A 19,704-nucleotide genomic window follows, 5' to 3' on the forward strand; every position below is an offset into this window, starting at 1 on the left:
AGAGATCAATTCATTCCATTCGAACCTTTGAGACTAATTATATTTAGTACTAGTTTTCTTTGGAGTTATAGAAATACCAAAAAAAAATAGTCAGTATCTATACATACATCGTTCATCAAGAAAAAAAACTAATGACCAAACCTTACTCAGAAGAAGCGCCCGTTCCAGAATTCAATTCTGGTACCAAGCAATTACCAAAACCATTGGCCGAAAAGTGTCCTACTATTATTGAAAAATTCAGTAACGCTTATGGTACCAAACCTGATTTTATTACTAGATCTCCCGGTAGAGTCAATTTAATAGGTGAACATATTGACTACTGCGACTTCTCCGTTTTGCCTTTAGCTATTGATGTCGATATGCTTTGTGCTGTTAAGGTTCTGGACGAAAAGAATCCATCTATTACGCTAACAAATGCTGATCCAAAGTTTGCTCAAAGAAAGTTCGACTTACCATTAGACGGTTCTTATGTCACAATTGATCCTTCTGTGTCGGACTGGTCTAATTACTTCAAATGTGGTTTGCATGTTGCTCATTCTTTTTTAAAGGAAGTTGCACCAGAAAGATTTTTTAACACTCCTCTAGCTGGATTACAGGTTTTTTGCGAGGGTGATGTCCCAACTGGTAGTGGTTTGTCCTCTTCTGCTGCCTTCATTTGTGCAGTTTCTTTGGCTGTTATCAAAGCAAACATGGGTTCTGATTACCATATGTCTAAACAAAACTTAATGCGTATTACAGTTATTGCAGAGCATTATCTCGGTGTTAACAACGGTGGTATGGATCAAGCTGCCTCTGTATGCGGCGAAGAAGATCATGCCCTATATGTCGAATTCAAACCACAATTGAAGGCTACACCATTCAAATTTCCAAAATTGCAAAATCATGAAGTTAGTTTTGTCATTGCGAACACCCTTGTTGTGTCTAACAAGTTCGAAACTGCTCCAACTAATTACAACTTGAGAGTGGTAGAGGTAACTACCGCTGCAAATGTCTTAGCATCCACATATGGCGTTGTTTTACCTTCTGAAAAGGAAGGGTCGAGCATGAATAAAGGTAACCTAAGGGATTTCATGAACGTGTATTATGCTAGGTATCACAACATCTCCACGCCCTGGAATGGTGATATTGAAATCGGTATTGAACGTCTAACGAAGATGCTAGAACTGGTTGAAGAATCTCTAGCTAATAGAAAACAAGGGTTTAGTGTCGATGATGTCGCACATGCCTTGAATTGTTCTCGCGAAGAGTTTACAAGAGACTACTTAACATTATCCCCAGTGAGATTTCAAGTATTAAAACTATACCAGAGGGCCAAGCATGTTTATTCCGAATCCTTAAGAGTTTTAAGAGCATTAAAGTTAATGACTACTGCTAAGTTTACCACCGATGAAGACTTTTTCAAGCAATTTGGTGCTTTGATGAATGAGTCTCAAGCTTCTTGTGACAAACTTTACCAATGTTCTTGTCCAGAGATCGACAAAATTTGCTCCATTGCTTTATCGAATGGGTCTTATGGTTCTCGTTTAACTGGAGCCGGTTGGGGTGGTTGCACTGTTCACTTGGTTCCAGGTGGGCCCAACGGAAATATAGAAAAAGTGAAAAAGGCCCTTGTGAATGAGTTTTACAAAGTTAAATACCCTAAGATCACCGAAGCTGAACTAGAAAATGCTATCATCGTTTCTAAACCAGCTTTGGGCAGTTGTTTTTATGAATTATAAGTTCCATTCTATTAAAATACTCGAAACGGTTTCTTATTATCTCCTATTTATCCATGACTTTAGCATTACAAAAATACATGATATCACCAAGTGTTGAAGCTTATATAGTTTGTAAATGTATTTAACTATATAACCAATGATTTTACGATAATGTTTATAACTTACAAGACCTTGATTACCTACAAATATACGAGGAAGGATGCAACGCCGGACTCGCTAGCACTTAATTTATTTTGAAAATTAGTCCTTGACTATATTATAGGTACGACTGTATAATCATGTCGTGGCAATTGTTATCTTATATGTGTCAAAGTTATTCGCGAAATTCTTGGCGAAGTAAAAACTGATGCGATGAAGTAAAATGATCTCAGTCTAGAAACTTTTTGTCCATTCTTTCTGGGGATCCCGCGAGAGTCCTTTGTCCTACTGATAATATTTGTACGCAATTTAGGACAATTTGGTTTTAGTAAGAACAGCGTCAAGAAGAAAAGAAAGAAAATCTCGGTAGGCGAGGAGAAAGGAAAAGACGGACTGTTACCGATTATTCTAGGTTGAAAAAGGTCGTATGACATCAGGATGAAAAATTTTCAGAATAGTCAAGGACAAAAATTAGGACAATTTGTTAAGATAGTATAGACTATTTGATAAAGTGTTAGTTAGTCTTTCACTCTTCGTTCAGATCTTCGTACTCTTTTATTTTCAAGATGACTAAGTACCAAGTTGTTTTGCAAACTCACTCGTTGATTTTAGCTCTGCATCATACCTCATAGAGAAAACTTTTCGGTTCGAAGACGTTCTTACGTATAGCAAGAAGAGTGGTGAGAAAAATGCCTGACGACGTATCATTACATTTAAGCGACTCTTCAAAAAGATTACATTCTCACCAATTGGTGGGGTCCTTCGATGAGACTTTTGCGCCAAATAATACGGATCTGGAAAAAGAGTGTAAGGCATCCCAAAGTAATATAACTACCGAAGTTTTTGAAGCATCGAGCCTCGAAGAAAAAGCAAGCTCGGAAAAACAAAAATACAGTTCGTTTTGGAAAAAATTTTACTTTGAGTATGTGGTCGTTGACAAATCAATCTTGGGTGTTTCTATTCTAGATTCATTCATGTATAACCAAGACTTAAAACCCGTTGAGAAAGAAAGGCGGGTTTGGTCTTGGTATAATTATTGTTACTTCTGGCTTGCCGAATGTTTTAACATAAATACCTGGCAAATTGCAGCAACAGGCTTACAGCTAGGACTAAATTGGTGGCAGTGTTGGATAACTATTTGGATTGGTTACGGTTTTGTTGGTGCTTTCGTTGTTTTGGCTTCTAGAGTAGGTTCTGCTTACCATTTATCCTTCCCTATATCATCTAGAGCTTCGTTCGGAATTTTCTTCTCTTTATGGCCTGTAATTAATAGAGTTGTAATGGCTATTGTTTGGTACAGTGTCCAAGCCTATATTGCAGCAACTCCGGTGTCGTTAATGCTAAAATCCATCTTTGGAAAGGACCTACAAGACAGAATCCCTGATCATTTTGGGTCACCAAATGCCACTACTTACGAATTCATGTGTTTTTTCATCTTTTGGGTTGCCAGTCTTCCCTTTTTACTAGTACCCCCCCATAAAATTAGACATCTGTTTACCGTTAAGGCAGCTTTGGTTCCATTCGCCTCTTTTGGTTTCTTAATTTGGGCCATCAGAAAAGCTCATGGGCGTATTGCTTTAGGGTCTTTAACTGACGTGCAACCTCATGGTTCTGCATTTTCATGGGCTTTTTTGAGATCACTAATGGGTTGTATGGCAAATTTCTCCACAATGGTCATCAATGCCCCTGATTTTTCAAGGTTCTCAAAAAATCCCAACTCTGCATTGTGGTCCCAATTGGTTTGCATTCCATTTTTATTTTCCGTTACTTGCTTAATTGGCATCTTGGTCACCGCAGCTGGTTATGAAATATATGGTGTTAATTATTGGTCACCACTCGATGTGCTACAAAAATTTTTAGAGACTACTTACAATAGTGGTACAAGAGCTGGTGTATTTTTAATCTCCTTTGTCTTCGCAGTAGCACAGTTGGGTACTAATATTTCCGCAAACTCGTTATCATGTGGGACTGATATGTCTGCTATTTTCCCTAAATTCATCAATATCAAGCGCGGTTCGTTATTCTGTGCAGCTATGGCATTGTGTATTTGCCCATGGAATTTAATGGCAACATCAAGTAAATTTACAATGGCTTTGTCTGCATACGCCATCTTTTTATCTAGTATCGCCGGTGTTGTTTGCTCTGACTATTTTGTTGTCAGAAGAGGATACATCAAGTTAACACACATCTACTCGCATCAAAAGGGCTCTTTCTACATGTATGGAAATAGATTTGGTATTAATTGGAGAGCCTTGGCTGCTTATTTATGTGGGGTGGCTCCTTGTTTACCTGGTTTTATCGCTGAAGTGGGTGCTCCAGCTATAAAGGTTTCTGATGGAGCTATGAAACTATACTACTTAAGTTACTGGGTAGGATATGGCTTGAGCTTTTTATCTTATACTGCTTTGTGTTACTTCTTTCCTGTACCTGGATGTCCAGTTAATAACATTATTAAGGATAAAGGTTGGTTCCAGAGATGGACCGATGTTGATAATTTTGAAGAAGAGTGGAAAGACACAATAGAGAGAGATGATTTAGTAGATGACAGTATAAGTGTCTACGAACATGAACACGAAAAGACGTTTATTTAAACCACCCATATCTACACGACTTCCTGCATTAATTTGAAAAATTCTTTCGAAATTTCATGTACATTAATATTACTCCTTTTTTATACTCCCTAATTTTATTTAAGTTCTTTAGCATTTACATTTGTGCATATGATTAACATTGAGCATTACTTTTGATTTTTAATATATTCAGTCGCGTTTTTCTTTTCATATTTTAGTTTGCCTTGCGGCTTAGCGTACCTTCTCCTTTCCATACGTGAAAAAGACAATTGTGACATTATGCAACATGTGTCATTTGTCACTTCATTAGCCATGAACCCGAACTTAGAGCACAGATTTCAACCAGGAAAAGTAGAAGGCGTGTGCATATTCACTGGGATTAATACAAATACCATTTCAAGTCATGCCTAATATCACTTATGTTAAAGGTAACATCTTAAAAGCCACGACACATCCTAGGATCCTGATTCATTCTTGCAATTGTAATGGTTCCTGGGGCGGTGGAATTGCCTACCAACTTGCCCTGAACTATCCAAAAGCAGAGAGCGATTACGTCGAAGTGTGTGAAAAATACGGTTCTGCTTTACTAGGCCGATGCATACTGCTTCCCAGTTATGAAAACTCCGATCTGCTGATTTGTTGTCTATTTACATCATCGTTTGGCGGTTCAAGTCATGGAGAAAAGAACAGCATTTTGAACTATACAAAATTGTCTTTGAATGAGTTAAAGGCCTACAGGGCTTCAGGAGGCAAAGGTAAAGTAAACGATGATATAATTGATATTTATTTAAATAACCACACCAAACACCACATAGGAGAGTATAACCTGGAAATGCCACAAATTAACAGTGGTATATATGGTGTTCCTTGGAAAGAAACAGAGCGCGTGTTGAAAGAAATCGATGGTAATATGAATTTTACTGTTTACCAACTGTAGCCTCTTTGGCAGCAAAATGCTTGATTATAGTAGTAGGAAAAAGGATTCTCGATTATTAAGTTTTACTTTTAGAATGTGTTTAATATACTTTTGAAATAAATAAGTTATACGCGACCAAATATCAACTTGTAAGTATCACAGTAGAAATCATTATATACTGTCTATGCAACCAAGGAGCCTGTTTCCTCCTTTCGATTAAGAATTTCTTCCCTTTCAAATTCCCTCCAAGTCCTCATTTTAATCTTCGAATGATCAAACTCACCTTCATTCTCATCTTGTGCCTTTTTGTTGCCACCAGCAATGGTTCTTGTATCACCCCATGAAAAGTCATCAAATTTCCAGTATGCGTATGAGGGTAGCACAAAATTCCAAATGGGTAAAGCACAAATATACACGCACATCCACCACAGGTATGACCATCTTGTAGCAGTTACAACAACGATTAAGCCAGGCAAACCAAGTATAATTGCCAGCAAAACTAAAGTGATTACAGGTGTAGGTTTTGACACAATGGCAAAAATAATTACATAAATAGTAAAGCAAATGGCTAAGGGCAACACCATAGTACCAATCAATTCGATACCGATCACAAATTGCATGGAGAAACAGAAGGTACCGCACAAATCTTTAATTAAAACCAATTCAAAAAGGTTATGCACTGTAGAATTGATCCATCTTCGACGTTGAGAAAGTAAGACTTTGAATTTATCAGGAGCAATGGTTTTACAGGCGGCTTTTGGAACAAAAACTTGCTTTCTCTTAGGAAACGTCTTCAACATCAAAGAAGATAAAAATCTATCTTCACCTAGTAACAATAGGTTTTTTTTATGCAAAGTGTTGGTAACATTATCAGAATATCTCTCAACAATATCTGGGTTTGCCAATACAGGTACCCAGTAACCATCCGAACCCTTGGGTGATTTTATACGATACATCGAGAAACATCCTGGTAAACAAGTAACTGAACCAAATACAGATTCAAAAGCTTTAGCTTGATGATGCGAAATATAATACTCAAAAACTTGAATTGCAGTTACCCAAGACTGCGCCTTATTAGCGATCTTTGTCTCACCACAAAGACCCATGATTAAAGGATCTTTAACCATTTCAGCAACCATATGAGTTAAAGCATCGGGGAAAACTTTAGTATCAGCATCGACCATAAGTACCGTTTCGTAAAAGTCTGCCATTAACCCTGTAATCTGCCAGATATTTTTTAAAAGCTGGAATTCCAATTGAGTCATTCTTTCATCAAACGTTATTTTCTCTAAAAAGGACATGAGAATGATTTGAGAATCACGCTTCCCTCTATTACCAGGTTTAGCGGCACCTTGTTCTGCAGGAGTACCACACTTCACAATCGTAATTATTGGAACACGTTGCTGATTTTCTGGAGGAACAGTAGAATCATCATATTTGTAAAAACCCGCATATATTTTCGCCATATTATGTCTCTTAGAACCGGAAGCAACAGCTACATAAGAATAAGGTTTGACTTCATCTGGTGGGGTGACAAAATCGTCCATCATTCCTAACGCTATCTCCGGGGTGGTCTTGTCGTTACCTGAGCCCTTAATCAAACCGTCACATACAACCATCAATAATTTATGAGAATTTGGATAATCTGTAGTGGAAAGAGAATCTAGTGTCGTTCTTAAACCCTCTTCATCCTCCGAGTAACAGGTAACGAAACAAATGGTATGAATCAATGGGAATCCGTATGGCATGAAGTCCAGTGGTGGCTGTTGAACGATATCCGGATGTATAATCGTGGAGTCAAGACTTTGGATTAATGACGATCCTGGTACAGGAGAAGAGGTAGCTTTGTTCCAAAACATAGAAGAGGTGGGTAAGAGAGTAGAAGGATTACGGGAATGTATGGCTTTGTTTTCATTGGACAGTTTCCAAGCATTTTGGGTAGTCATTGTTGTCATTCCTCTGTATGAACCAGATGATTGTAATGAATTACTTAAAGAGGTGTCCAGATCTATCACAGATTCATTCAATTGGAGCATTTTAGAGCTGTGTTTTTTCAGCAAATCAAAAGTTGAAGTACGCTTGTGTCCCAATGGCTTTTTTAAGTATTTTTTTGGTCTCAAATGGGGATCCACCTCCTTTAGAGGAGCCTTTGTTTGAATATTTTTTGACCAATCTTCGATATCGTTAGTGTGCTTATCCATTGTCTTATTGTCCACAATATACGCCCCTTGTTTCCTAGCCACTGTCCAACGGAAATAGCAGGCGATCAAGAATTTAGTTATCACCACAGAAAGAATAAATACCAGAGAGACATACAGGACAACATCAGATGCAATACAACCGACAGTTTTAGAATCTACTTCACCAACTTTGATAATTTCGCTTAAACATCTCGCAATTTTTCTCTCATGTCCATTGGACAAAACCAATGAGAGATCATAACCCTGTAAGTTTGAAGTTTTCAAGTCATCGAATACAACAGGGTAGTCAACTTCATCTTTTTCTAACCAGTCGAGCAGATCCAAATCTAAAACGTCACCATTGTAAACAATCAAGTTCCTAGAGGAGTTCTTTATACCGTCCCAGGTGAAGTAAACATCTGCCTTCGCCTTTAAACCATAAAACGCATCCCTATCATCTTTAGCAGTATGGCAGTTCCATCCTGCGTAATTCTCAACGGTGAAATTCGGCTTTGAAGAGCCATCTTGATTTTTTAACTTACATGGAAAATACCATGCTAAATCATTATCATCATTATGAGGAATAGAGGAGTTGGCTTTCGGAGTTATAAGGTTGTGACAGTTACCATTCACATTTTGAAACAAGAACGAAGCATCTTTACCAGCATCCGACCAGGGCCCATAAAGGGTGTTCGAATCCACTTCGACGTCTTGTATTCCAGAACGTGAGGATGTATCCAATTCATATGCCTTACCATTAATGACAACAAATTCTGTTGACACCTCGTTGTTTTTCAAACGTAGTTTGGAACTGCTACAAACAGTTTTGGTAAAGCCAAAAGTCAAATAAGCCACAATCGCACCAATATATAAGATGACAGAAATCAAGGCGACCTTTTCCCTCCACGCCATCTGTCTTTCCTTTTTAGGCATTCCGCAAAACGCAAGGATCGGAGCTGGAGCCCAAAATGTAATGAAATAACAATACATCTGCCAAAATGATAGCGTGTCATTCCTTTCTTTTCTTAATGGCTTAATAGGCCTACTTATAGGCTGCACGGAACTTTCTTCGAAATTATCCGCATCAAATTCAGTGCCGTCTTTGTCAAATTCTTCTTCGGCAACACCTTCATTGCTTACTTTGACGGAATCCTTCTTGTCAGTAGTATTCATGTCCTGTAAAAGATAGCCATCCGTTTCAGGGCCACTTACTTTACTTCTTACCGATCCTTTGGAGCGCAATGAGCCACTTCGACGAGCTGCATTTGGGTTCACACCGGTACTTGATGGTAAAACATCCAAATGATTCATCTGCTCTTGCGTTTTCTGTGCATAATAAAAATGTGGATTATCAGGATTGTTCAGCCGACTTCTTTCAGGCCGCACCAAAGAATTTTGTCTGTGAGGTGCTCCTGAGCCGACACTATGTCTTGATCTAAGCAGAGACTCTTCATCTTGGTTAGCATTTAAGTAATAGTCGTCAGGATCATCTCCATTCAAGCCGCTCATTCTGGTTTTCCCTTCTATAGAATGTATCAACAGCACCAATGCAGAAACTGGAAAAGTACCAAAAACACTTGACAATTTTCCAAATCAGTATACGCTTATAATCGTCTACCAATGTATGCTTTCTAACAAGATTTATTAAGAGTCGAAATGTTGATATTCAAACGTAAATCTGAAACACAGTAAAGAATATTTTTGATTTCTATTTTTATGCTCTTATTTTCTTTTTTGATTTTTTTTTCGAAGTCTGCGCAAGCGTCAATAACGCGTTTTACCCAAATGGGTAACCAAAGAGGGTCACCTATGCAGGTACTCTTAGGACGTGTAAATAATACAGCATGGACCCTGCAAGGTAATTGCCCATCAACAGTGGTGCATAGGTTCCAGGAAATTGTCAGATTCATGTACATATATATGTATACATATATATGTATAGGTATAAACAGAGAGAGGGTTATATGTATAAATGCATGTACAGAGTGCGTGCGTAGATATGCGAATATGTTGTTCAAGAACGTAAAGAGGAACTGCAATGCTAGTTTTTTACATTGTAAATGAGGATATATTCTACAATTACTGCTTCCGAAGGTTTCTTCAAGTAATCTCAAGCCTCTTTTCTCAGACTCTGTTAACTGCGGTATGGCCGTCATTGCTGCAACTTGTTATCGGTTTTGTAGATCCAAGAAAAAGAAGAGCAAAGACACAATACATGAACTTTGTGACGCAGCGCGTGGCAAGATTATAGATAGAGCAATAGTACCTCGCTTTTATTTTAAAGTTTCTGTGCTTATCACATTCTCTTCTGTTCACTGATTTTCAACGGCTGTTTTCGTTTCAAACAGAGAGAGGAACATAAAAATCACAGCAAAAGATGGTTTAACAATAGTTAACGAAGTTGAACTTAGAAGAGAGAATATGATTCATTCCCAAGAAATCGTGTTACATACACTGTCTGGTTTAAGAACAAATATCTTTCCCTCGATAGGTCCTATTTTATTGATCTCATTAGATAATTTGATTACATAAATTGCCTTATAAAGTTTAACTTCATAATATCCACGTTCGCATTGTCTTCATTTTTCCAATTGAGCTTGATGCAACTCTTCGCCTTTTTTCGATGTAAGACAAGGTGCTCTTTACCTGGTCGGTAGCGGTAAATCTTTGTTGCGCACAGCTCTTTTTTGTCAAAGTGTTCGTAAGAACATTTAGTTACTTTTGGGAAGATAGAAAATTGAAAAGAAAAATCGAAAGAACTTATATATTCTTTTAATCATGGCAGTGGAATAGCCTGCCATCATACAATATAGGTAAATGATCTTCTTAAAGAGTAGTCGAGTATTATTATTGAAAATTAAGATAGCTGAAAGATGCTGTTGGTACTTATTTAATACTTGCTTGATCCCTCATCCCTAAGAACTGTGACAAAATAGATCAGTATTTGCAACTCGAGTGATTTGTTTAGAAATTTTCCTTCAAAAACAATAGATATATTTGTCTTTGAAGATACAATGACAACCTATTGTTTGAATTTATTTGCCTGATTCTCGCGTGTTTTCTTTTTAGGGATAAAAAAGAAAAACTAAAAGTATGAATTTCAAGTAATTCCATGGATAGTAGTATATGATTAATAAAGAAAGCTGCAAGTTGTCTACTAATACTTCTTAGTGCCGCAACTTACAGTGTCCTGTGAGTTATATTATAAATAGGAAGATTTAAAAAAGGTGAAAGTAAAGAATGTTGAATAGTCTAGGAAAATATACCTGTCGTTCCTTTTGCAGACAGGCTAATATCTCACTAAAGAGATTCTTTTATCATAAAGGTGTATGTCAAAGGGGGTTTTCAACGGGGTGTGATTTGAGAAGTGCCAACAAGGAAAATTTTAATGCAAGAAAACCACTGGATAGGCTACAACTAAGTGATGAAGTCAGTGAACCAGACCCAATAAGAACAAAATTTTTTCAGTTCTCCCGATGGAGGGCTAGTGTTGCTATATTGCTGCTAGGTGGTGGGACATATGCTTATTTATCAAGAAAAAGACGTTTGCTAGAAACAGAAAAGGAAGCCGATGCTAACAGAGCTTACGGTTCAATTGCGCTCGGGGGTCCTTTCAAACTGATAGATTTCGATGGCAAGCCCTTTACAGAGAAGGATTTGAAAGGTAAGTTTTCCATTCTGTATTTTGGCTTCAGCCATTGTCCCGACATTTGTCCAGAAGAACTAGATAAATTAACTTATTGGATATCTGAATTAGATGACAAGGACCACATGAAGATACAACCATTGTTTATCTCATGTGACCCGGCAAGAGATACTCCAGATGTCTTGAAAGAGTATTTGAGTGACTTCCATCCCGCTATCATTGGTTTGACTGGTACGTACGATGAAATCAAAAGCGTCTGCAAAAAGTACAAGGTGTATTTTTCAACTCCACGTGGCGTCAAGTCTGACCAAGACTATTTAGTGGACCATTCAATCTTTTTCTATTTAATCGATCCTGAGGGACAGTTTATCGATGCCTTAGGGAGAAACTACGACGAAAAATCTGGTCTTGAAAAGATTCGCGAGCAAATCCAAGCTTATGTGCCAAAGGAAGAACGAGAGCGCAGGTTACAAAAGTGGTACTCTTTCATTTTTAAATGAACCAAAAAAGGCAAAAAGGGACCTAATTTGGGCTACTAAACACATAAGCTGCTTGTTTACCAACTATACTGTAAATAAATTAAACAAACAAAAAAGTCAATTGATTATGCTTGAAGGTTGAGATCATTAGTCGGGCTTAAAGACGCAAACACGCGGGAGTAATAAACATATATACACACATACATAAGATTCGATACCATTACATTCGTGCAGTTGCTTTTTCCCTTTTCTTTTCTCATTTCAAGAAAATCATGTTGAGATCTTTTATGATGATATATAGCAGGAAACTAAACTAAATGAAAACAAAAAATCGACTTCAGCGTATAAATCAATTCTTACCAGCACCGGCTCTGAAGTAGATAATATCCCCGTCTTCAACAACATAGTCTTTACCCTTTTGCAACAACTTACCAGCGGCCTTGATGGCAGAATCATCCTTGTATTCAAAGACATCTTCACATTTCATAACTTGAGCCAAAATAAAGGTATTCATTAAATCATTATGAATGACACCAGCAGCTTGTGGAGCCTTAGTACCTCTTCTAATAGTCCATTCACGAACTTCATCTGGACCACAAGTGAAAAAAGAAATCAAATCTAATTTTTCTCTCATGGTGGTAATAATTTTTGGTAAAGCGGAAACTGTCTGCAGTTTCTTCAATTCTTCCTCAGCTTCTTCCGGAGACATGTGAGATAGTCTTTCTTCTAAAGAAACACTGAATGGAATAATTAAATCACCTGGAGAGTATTTGTCTACCCATTCCTTGATTCTTAGCAGGTGCTTATTCTTCTTTCTAAGGTAGTCTTTTTCAGACAAGTTAATCAAATAGATACATGGCTTAGCAGTCAATAAAAACATAGTGTTGATAATTTCGACTTCCTTTGTAGTCCAGGAATGATTAGCCACTCTTTGACCGCTCTTTAACAAGTCAATGATTTTAGTGATTAAATCCATTTCTTCCTTCTTTTGCTTGACTTCCAAAGATTGACCACCTCTTTTGGCAATTTTTTCAGCACCCTCAAGGGCCTTTTCGGAAAATTCAATATCCTTAAGTCTTAGCTCTTCATTAATAATCTCTAAATCACGAACTGGGTCAACGTCACCTTCAATATGGATAATTTCAGCATCATCAAAACAACGAACGACTTGATAGATAGAATCGACTGATCTAATGTGAGACAAGAAAGCATTACCTAAACCTTCACCGGCAGAAGCACCCTTAGTCAAACCAGCAATATCGTAAACAGTCAAATGAGCTGGAACCTCAGAAGCTGTCTTTTTATAGATTTTCAACAACTCGTCGAATCTTGGAGATGGAACAGTAACACGGGCTTCTTCTGGATCAATGGTAGCGAAAGGATAGTTGGCTGGGTTACCCAATGGACATCTAGTGATGGCTTGGAAGAAGGTCGATTTACCAACATTAGCTAAACCGACAATACCGGCTTTCAAGTTGTTACCTGGACGACCCAGTAAGACTTTTTTTTCTTCGACTTGCTTCTTTGGAGGCATGTTTTACACTGTTATTTACTTGGTTGTTTTTACGGATACTAGAAGTAACACTAACAGCTGAAAATAAAATTAAAAATTATTAGCACTAATTATCAACTGAACGGGCTGCTAAATACGATTTCTCGCAACAAAAAGTTAGAAGAGGACATAAGTCAATTTTCATTGTTTCTTTCCTCTTGGGTCATAATATTACTGAGATGGCCCTTGAAAAAATTTTCTTTCAGTGAAAAAAAAAAAGAACTTCCGAGAAAAAAAAAGAAAGTGTGCGTGGTCATTCAATACGGAAAGTGTGCGTAGTACTTGACAACTGCTTTCTTATAGTAACGATAACATGGATCACTTGTATCATTACACGTTAGTTACAAGGCACGCCGATTCGATAGTTAATTGGATTGTTTTTGAGCCTATACATATGTATCGAGGGATTTTTTTGTAAATCTCCTGCGTTTAATAACAAAGGCTTTCCTCTGCGAGAATTCTTAGGTCTCTATGAGTTACGCGTCCTTCTTCGAGCGCCATGCTAGGAAAAAAAGGTTTTATTTACGTAATCTATTGTTCCAGTTTGTGCAATGAACATTTATACAGTAACATCGTACTTAGGAGCCAACAGACTAAAATAACCTTCAATTACATTGGTAAAAAACATTCTTTAGAAAAAATATACGTGATATATATATGTCATGGATTCTGACACGATGAGGCTTCCTAATATATTGGAGCATGTTGGGAAGAAAAGAAGTCTTAAGCCTAATCTATTGGCAAGGATCCTTGTCTAATATAAACATAGAGAGTAATCCTTTTGAAAGAATCTTGGAATCTACAGAAGTTCTTGTTTTTTTCAGTTCTGGTGCCGCTATTCCATATGAACATTGGCGCGCGTATAAGAGATTAATAAGAACAACAAAATTAATCTGTAACTATGTATATGTTCATAATAATAATGTTTTCTGGAAACTTCAGCCAGCCGACTAAAGCAGAGTCAGGTGAATGATAACACCTTTTGTATGCATGGATCTATTATTCCACAGGAGTTGTAAACTTGTAGTGATATTCTCCGCCCCGTCTTTTGTTTACACCTTTTTTAACGACAGATATCATTAGAGAGAAAGTATCTTTCACATTTTGCCGAGGCAATGTTTTCTGTTAGTTTTGTCTGATTCTTTTGATGGTCAGGATTAGATGTCATACGAGGACTAGAGATTAGCGACGAAGTGTTTTACTATTTAGTGTCTTGTTTCAGCTGTATACAAAAGGGAGGCAATGTGTATACAATTATTTATGAGACGGCATCTCCTTACTCTGCCTAAAAGATACTATTTTCATAAATGTTTGAACTTCTTGGTATATAATATTTAGCAAATGTACTCGGTATCATGAAAAGGAATATTATCTTTAATGGCCGTTGTTTTGACTATAAAACGCTGTAAAGACGCCTACCATTCCAGTACAACCAATTTTTTCTTCCCCTTCCCAGTTATACCCTTTTTGATTAGTTCCAATAACTGCTCATCAGTAGTGGTATTAGTGTTCCAGGTCAGAGTTTCAATTTCATCCTTAGGAGAAATAATTTGACCAGCGTTATACATTTCAATGAAATTGTTGATGGTGTCAATTTTACTTTGGGGGTTTTCCTTGTTCTTTTCAGTTACCCAGTAACCTTTGGAGGTCAAACCTTTGAAGATATGTAAAGATGTTGGTAGTGTTACAGGTTGTTTTGACATTCCTCCATAAGTGAGCATTAGGGCGTTTTTCTCTAACTTACGAGCAATCGAAGCACTGGATTTACCTCCGACAGAATTCAAAGCCAGTCTCACCCTCGCGTTTTCTCCCAAAACCTTGGTCAATACTTCTTTGGCAAACGTCTTGTTGTTGTTTTGTGATTCGGAGATGACCTTCGTAGCGCCATATTTATCTTCCAAAACCTTGGCCACCTCATCGAAATTATCACGATCACGAATAACACTTAGTGTATTAATTCCTTTCGCTTTTGCTACTTGCGAGACTATCTTTGAAACACCAGATGTACCTGCATTTTGGATAATCCATTCATTACCACCACTGTTCCAATCAATATAGTCTGAAACTAGTTGAAAACCGGTACAGCCATTGACGGATACCGTTGCTGCAGAGAACAAATCCAAATCATTCACTTTGATCAATTCAGAACTACTAGAGAAAACTCGGTAATTGGACCAAGTTCCTTGGTTCGCCTGCAATGGGATAACTCGGTCTCCCAATTTTAAATCGCCATTGGAACTACTTGGGGGTAAATAAACAACCTCAAAGACACCCTCGTTACCGGCTATAGCTGCTGGCTCATCAGTAGAGTAATCATATGTCTTCTCCGGACGAGACGGATATACACCTTGTAGTTGGTTGATATCCGAAGGATTTATGGGAAAAGCCAAAGTTTTCAACACAATTGATTGAGACAGGTTTTGTTTAGGAGTATAATTTTTCACTGACAAAACTTTAGAACAATCCTCAACTTCGTGAGCTGAGTAAATGAGTGATTTAAACTGTTTGGGAATCTGGTGAGTTGAGGATGACATGAAACGTTTTAATGTGGGAAGCATCTTGAGAAACGAAAGCTAATTGGCAGAATCTGAATCTATTTGGCTACAAAGGTACTTCTAAAACCCAAATGTTTTTGAGGATAGAAACAGCCCCTGTGCACTCTTACTTCCCTTAGACGAGAAATTATTCTTTTAAGTTAAAAAAAAGCTCCGGCGGGGTTCTCATGACAATAATATGTCCTAGACAAATGATGTAGTTAATTGACTTAGAAAAATCTTTCATACGGCGGTTTTAATATTATTACATACATTATATATTAAAAATGTGTTCTCTTAACCCTAAAAGCAAAATAGAATATATGTGTATCGACATATACTCTTAAACATCGAAAAAACAAAAAATGTAAAGTCATTGCAGCTTCAAAATTCTTTCTCATAATCTATCTAAGTTTTCATTTTAAAAATACTTTTCCAAATAGCTACCACTTGCTTTATAACTAAATCCCTTGAACATGTCCGGGGACTTGCTCACAGAACTGATATTAATGGGTTTGCTATCAGCATAATTCTCCTCATATGACATGGACGTAAATTCTGTGTCAAAATTTTCTGCTAGTTCCAAATCTGTAATAACTGGAACAATAGGGCCTAAAGTGGTTTTTTGTAATTGTCCAGATTCTAGTAACTTCCAATCTATTTTCCTAAAAATAAAATGTTCTGTGAATAAACTAGTTCTTACACCACCTGATTTTTTTTTCTTAGATTTGATAGGTTTGTTATTTATTCCCGTTTTGGTCCAATATTTGTCAACATTCCATCTCTTGGAAGTTTCCCTCTTCAAAAGTGCGTTTAATATATCCTTCATTCCCTCGCTCAAGTAGAATGGAATCTTAGGGCCTTGCTTGTTCTGTTGAATCTTATTGATTATAACCTTATGATTACTACCAGTATAAGGTGGCTTACCTACTAGCATATCATATAGCAAACATCCCAGGGAATACCAATCACAATTCTGGGTGTATGCTCTGCCTAATAATATTTCAGGCGCACAGTATTCTGGGGTACCAATAATCGAGTATAAGGCATTAACATTCTCTGGATCCTCCTCATCAACCACGGAATCATTGGCACTTTTTTTACTCAGGCCAAAATCTGTTAATACCAAATGGCCGCGTTGATTCAATAGACAGTTTTCAGGTTTCAAATCTCTATATACAACACCCTTCGTATGCAAAAATCTCAAAGCGCAGCTGATTTCAGCTGCGTAAAATGAAACCGTCGTCTCATCTAGTGTCCCATGTTCCTTTAAATGGTAAAATAGTTCGCCACCAGGGATATACTGCAGCAGTAGATATAGCTTTGAGTTATCATGGAAAGAATAAAACAATTTGACAATATTTGGATGTTCTATCTCGGATAAAATGGACCGTTCGGCAAATGTTCTCTCTAACCTCTTTGAAAGACCATTATCATTGTCGTTGTTATCACAACTATTGTTTTCTTCATCCTCTTTCTTAGATTCTGTCGCAGTAGGAGAAATTAAGATTTCCGCCTTTTGCAACTGCTTCATAGCATAAAGTTTGGAAGTGTTAGTGTCTTTAACGAGAAGAACTTTTCCATAGGCGCCTTGGCCTAAGACTCTCACGGGTTTAAAATCATGCAGATTTCTTGACAATTCATTTTCTTTCTTATTAGAGGAAATCATATCCTGAGGTGTTATGGATAGTCTAGTCATACCAGTTGGAATGAAGTCCGAACCTGTAATGGAAAATCTTCTCGTATTAGGCGGGGTGAGAATAGGAAATTTGGAATAAGCTGAAGACCTTCTTCTCATCCCATGTGCAGGGATTGTTCCAGTGAGTGGAATGTCATTCGAATGAACAGAGAGGTGAATCATATTCTTTTCTTCATATGTGATAGCGCTATCTTGTTCATGATTGATATCATCATATAATACTGTCGCATAATCTGCTTTGACGTCATTTTTTTTGTCATCAACTGACATACGATGAAGTTCTTCATCCAATGAAAAAATCATCCTAATTACTGCTAACAGTATATACAGTTGACTCGATTGATAACAATCTTATGCATAGGATCCTTTAGCCAAGAACTCTGACTACTGTTGGTTAATACGTCCTTTATTTGTTTATTTTTTTTCTCTCTTTATTTTATTTTATTTTATTTTTTTTTTTTTCATAATTTTAAGCAACATGATAGAGGCACACGATTATTTTCTGCATAGTCACTTTTAGAAAGTACTAAAACCAGCTAGACGTTATATTAAAAAATTGATATCTTATTTTGTAATTTACATAATCGAAATAATAAAAAGTGGTATGCATAGGAGTCTGAAGAGAAATTGCATACACACACACACATATATACTTTTATATGGATTTTTTATGTTCAAGAGTGATCGGCCAATGGTTTTTTAATGGCGTTGAAAATATCAGCCAGTTTCTCAAAATTTTTTGGTGATATTATACCTTTTTTAGATAAGAATTTAATCAATATATCGATCAACTCTATGATCTGCCTGTCGTTCAAGTTCATCAAAATAGTGGATAAAACAGTATCTACTGTTATCCTATGTTCACTGATGAATGTTTCATAATACAAATTGGCAAAAGAGCCCATTATGAATTGACAATCGACCCTGTCTGTGATACCACCATGACCTGGAATGGAGTGTCCAAAATCTTTAACTTTGAAAGTTCTCTTTAAACCAGATGCGAAAAATCCGCCAAATGGTGCAAATAATGATGCAAAGGTAGCCAAATTTAAAGCATGGAAATATATTGGCTTTACTGTAATGGAATTGATTTGCACTTTATCGAAGAAGATAGGTGGAAGCCTATAAACTTGTGGAAGGAAAACAGGATTTAATTCACATGTCAAGTTGGAAAAGAAGTTTGTATGAAGATCTTCCACAGGGCACGTCAAGTAAGTATAGGGGCTCAAAATTCTTGTCAATATGATGCTTGCTAGAGCGGTAAAGAACCAAGCACCAAGGAAACCTTCTAAGGTTTTCTTAGGGGAAATCTCTATTAGCTTAGTCTTACCGAATGTTATGCCGCACAAGTAGGCGAAGATATCATTAACGATGACTAATCCGCATGGTAGTAAGAACCAAAATAGACCGTTAAGCACGTTCTTGATGATCAAATGTGCTTGAAATACCACTAAAAGAAGAACCATATGAGTGACGCATAATGATCCGAACTGGAATTTCAAAAATCCCTTTCTTAAACTACAAACGAACAAAACGAACCCTAAAAGATAGAGACAATAACAAATAAACTTGTGATTTGTTACAATGAAATTCAATACAGGATACCCGTAGAACGTGGTTTGAAAGAACTTGAAGAGCGATTTTCCATCTAGATAGTAGATTGTGGTGAAGAGAAGATACCAATTCAACGTTTTTGTTAGTGGCAAATTCTTCTCGCGACCGGAAGCACTTGTTACAGCAATACATTCTTTAAAAGTAGCAATTTGACACCCCAAAATCAGCACTATACACCATGCATGGCCTGATGCTAAGGTGATGAAAAACCCACTGATCATAACAAACGTCCAGACGGTTCTAATGAAAAAGTTGTACTTCCTACTTTCCTTCGCAGCAGCCGTGTTCTCCTTGGTTGCTGGTGTGACAGATTCACTGGCGTCCTTATGGAGTTCGTCTTGCAGCTTGTCAATAGCCTTTGAGGTGGCGTCAGTAACTGAGTCCACAATCTCCTTGCTCGTACCATGCGGTTTCATCTCAGGATTGTCAGACATCTTGGGTAAGTGGAATTATATCAGTTGAGTATGGAAGGTTGATTGTTTGGGAAGATACTTGGCAAGAACTGCGTCTTCACAAACTATCTTGAGCTAAATATCAAGATAAGTTAACAGTCCTCAAGCTGTTTACAATTGTCGATTGCTACACTTTTCACATGTCATCCCATCTGAAAAATTTTCAAGAGGTGTATCCGTCGATAATGATTGTCAAATAATATGAC

At 37.2% G+C, this 19,704-nt stretch overlaps 9 protein-coding genes across 9 annotated transcripts; 4 read left to right on the forward strand and 5 right to left on the reverse strand.

The window, feature by feature from the left end:
• Positions 1-131: 131 nt before the first annotated feature.
• Positions 132-1,718, forward strand: GAL1 (galactokinase; the record flags this gene model as incomplete). The annotated part of the gene is made up of 1 exon (XM_056222642.1): positions 132-1,718. One exon carries the CDS (start codon positions 132-134, stop codon positions 1,716-1,718), a length of 1,587 nt encoding a protein of 528 aa, XP_056080378.1.
• An 827-nt stretch (positions 1,719-2,545) lies between these two features.
• Positions 2,546-4,447, forward strand: FUR4 (uracil permease; the record flags this gene model as incomplete). Its single annotated transcript, XM_056222653.1, has 1 exon — positions 2,546-4,447. The coding sequence occupies one exon, from the start codon at positions 2,546-2,548 to the stop codon at positions 4,445-4,447; it is 1,902 nt and encodes a 633-aa protein (XP_056080379.1).
• Positions 4,448-4,829: 382 nt separating this feature from the next.
• Positions 4,830-5,363, forward strand: POA1 (ADP-ribose 1''-phosphate phosphatase; the record flags this gene model as incomplete). The annotated part of the gene is made up of 1 exon (XM_056222664.1): positions 4,830-5,363. The coding sequence occupies one exon, from the start codon at positions 4,830-4,832 to the stop codon at positions 5,361-5,363; it is 534 nt and encodes a 177-aa protein (XP_056080380.1).
• Positions 5,364-5,524: 161 nt separating this feature from the next.
• On the reverse strand, positions 5,525-9,031 carry CHS3 (chitin synthase CHS3; the record flags this gene model as incomplete). Its single annotated transcript, XM_056222675.1, has 1 exon — positions 5,525-9,031. One exon carries the CDS (start codon positions 9,029-9,031, stop codon positions 5,525-5,527), a length of 3,507 nt encoding a protein of 1,168 aa, XP_056080381.1.
• A 1,731-nt stretch (positions 9,032-10,762) lies between these two features.
• Positions 10,763-11,668, forward strand: SCO2 (putative thioredoxin peroxidase SCO2; the record flags this gene model as incomplete). Its single annotated transcript, XM_056222686.1, has 1 exon — positions 10,763-11,668. One exon carries the CDS (start codon positions 10,763-10,765, stop codon positions 11,666-11,668), a length of 906 nt encoding a protein of 301 aa, XP_056080382.1.
• Positions 11,669-11,996: 328 nt separating this feature from the next.
• Positions 11,997-13,181, reverse strand: OLA1 (Obg-like ATPase; the record flags this gene model as incomplete). The annotated part of the gene is made up of 1 exon (XM_056222698.1): positions 11,997-13,181. One exon carries the CDS (start codon positions 13,179-13,181, stop codon positions 11,997-11,999), a length of 1,185 nt encoding a protein of 394 aa, XP_056080383.1.
• Positions 13,182-14,614: 1,433 nt separating this feature from the next.
• Positions 14,615-15,757, reverse strand: ETR1 (enoyl-[acyl-carrier-protein] reductase; the record flags this gene model as incomplete). Its single annotated transcript, XM_056222709.1, has 1 exon — positions 14,615-15,757. The coding sequence occupies one exon, from the start codon at positions 15,755-15,757 to the stop codon at positions 14,615-14,617; it is 1,143 nt and encodes a 380-aa protein (XP_056080384.1).
• Positions 15,758-16,154: 397 nt separating this feature from the next.
• YPK3 (putative protein kinase YPK3) lies at positions 16,155-17,735 on the reverse strand (the record flags this gene model as incomplete). Its single annotated transcript, XM_056222720.1, has 1 exon — positions 16,155-17,735. The coding sequence occupies one exon, from the start codon at positions 17,733-17,735 to the stop codon at positions 16,155-16,157; it is 1,581 nt and encodes a 526-aa protein (XP_056080385.1).
• Positions 17,736-18,106: 371 nt separating this feature from the next.
• Positions 18,107-19,480, reverse strand: CDS1 (phosphatidate cytidylyltransferase; the record flags this gene model as incomplete). The annotated part of the gene is made up of 1 exon (XM_056222731.1): positions 18,107-19,480. One exon carries the CDS (start codon positions 19,478-19,480, stop codon positions 18,107-18,109), a length of 1,374 nt encoding a protein of 457 aa, XP_056080386.1.
• Positions 19,481-19,704: the final 224 nt, after the last annotated feature.

The sequence above is a fragment of the Saccharomyces mikatae genome, assembly GCF_947241705.1.
Source record: "Saccharomyces mikatae IFO 1815 strain IFO1815 genome assembly, chromosome: 2".
Classification (NCBI taxonomy): domain Eukaryota; kingdom Fungi; phylum Ascomycota; class Saccharomycetes; order Saccharomycetales; family Saccharomycetaceae; genus Saccharomyces; species Saccharomyces mikatae.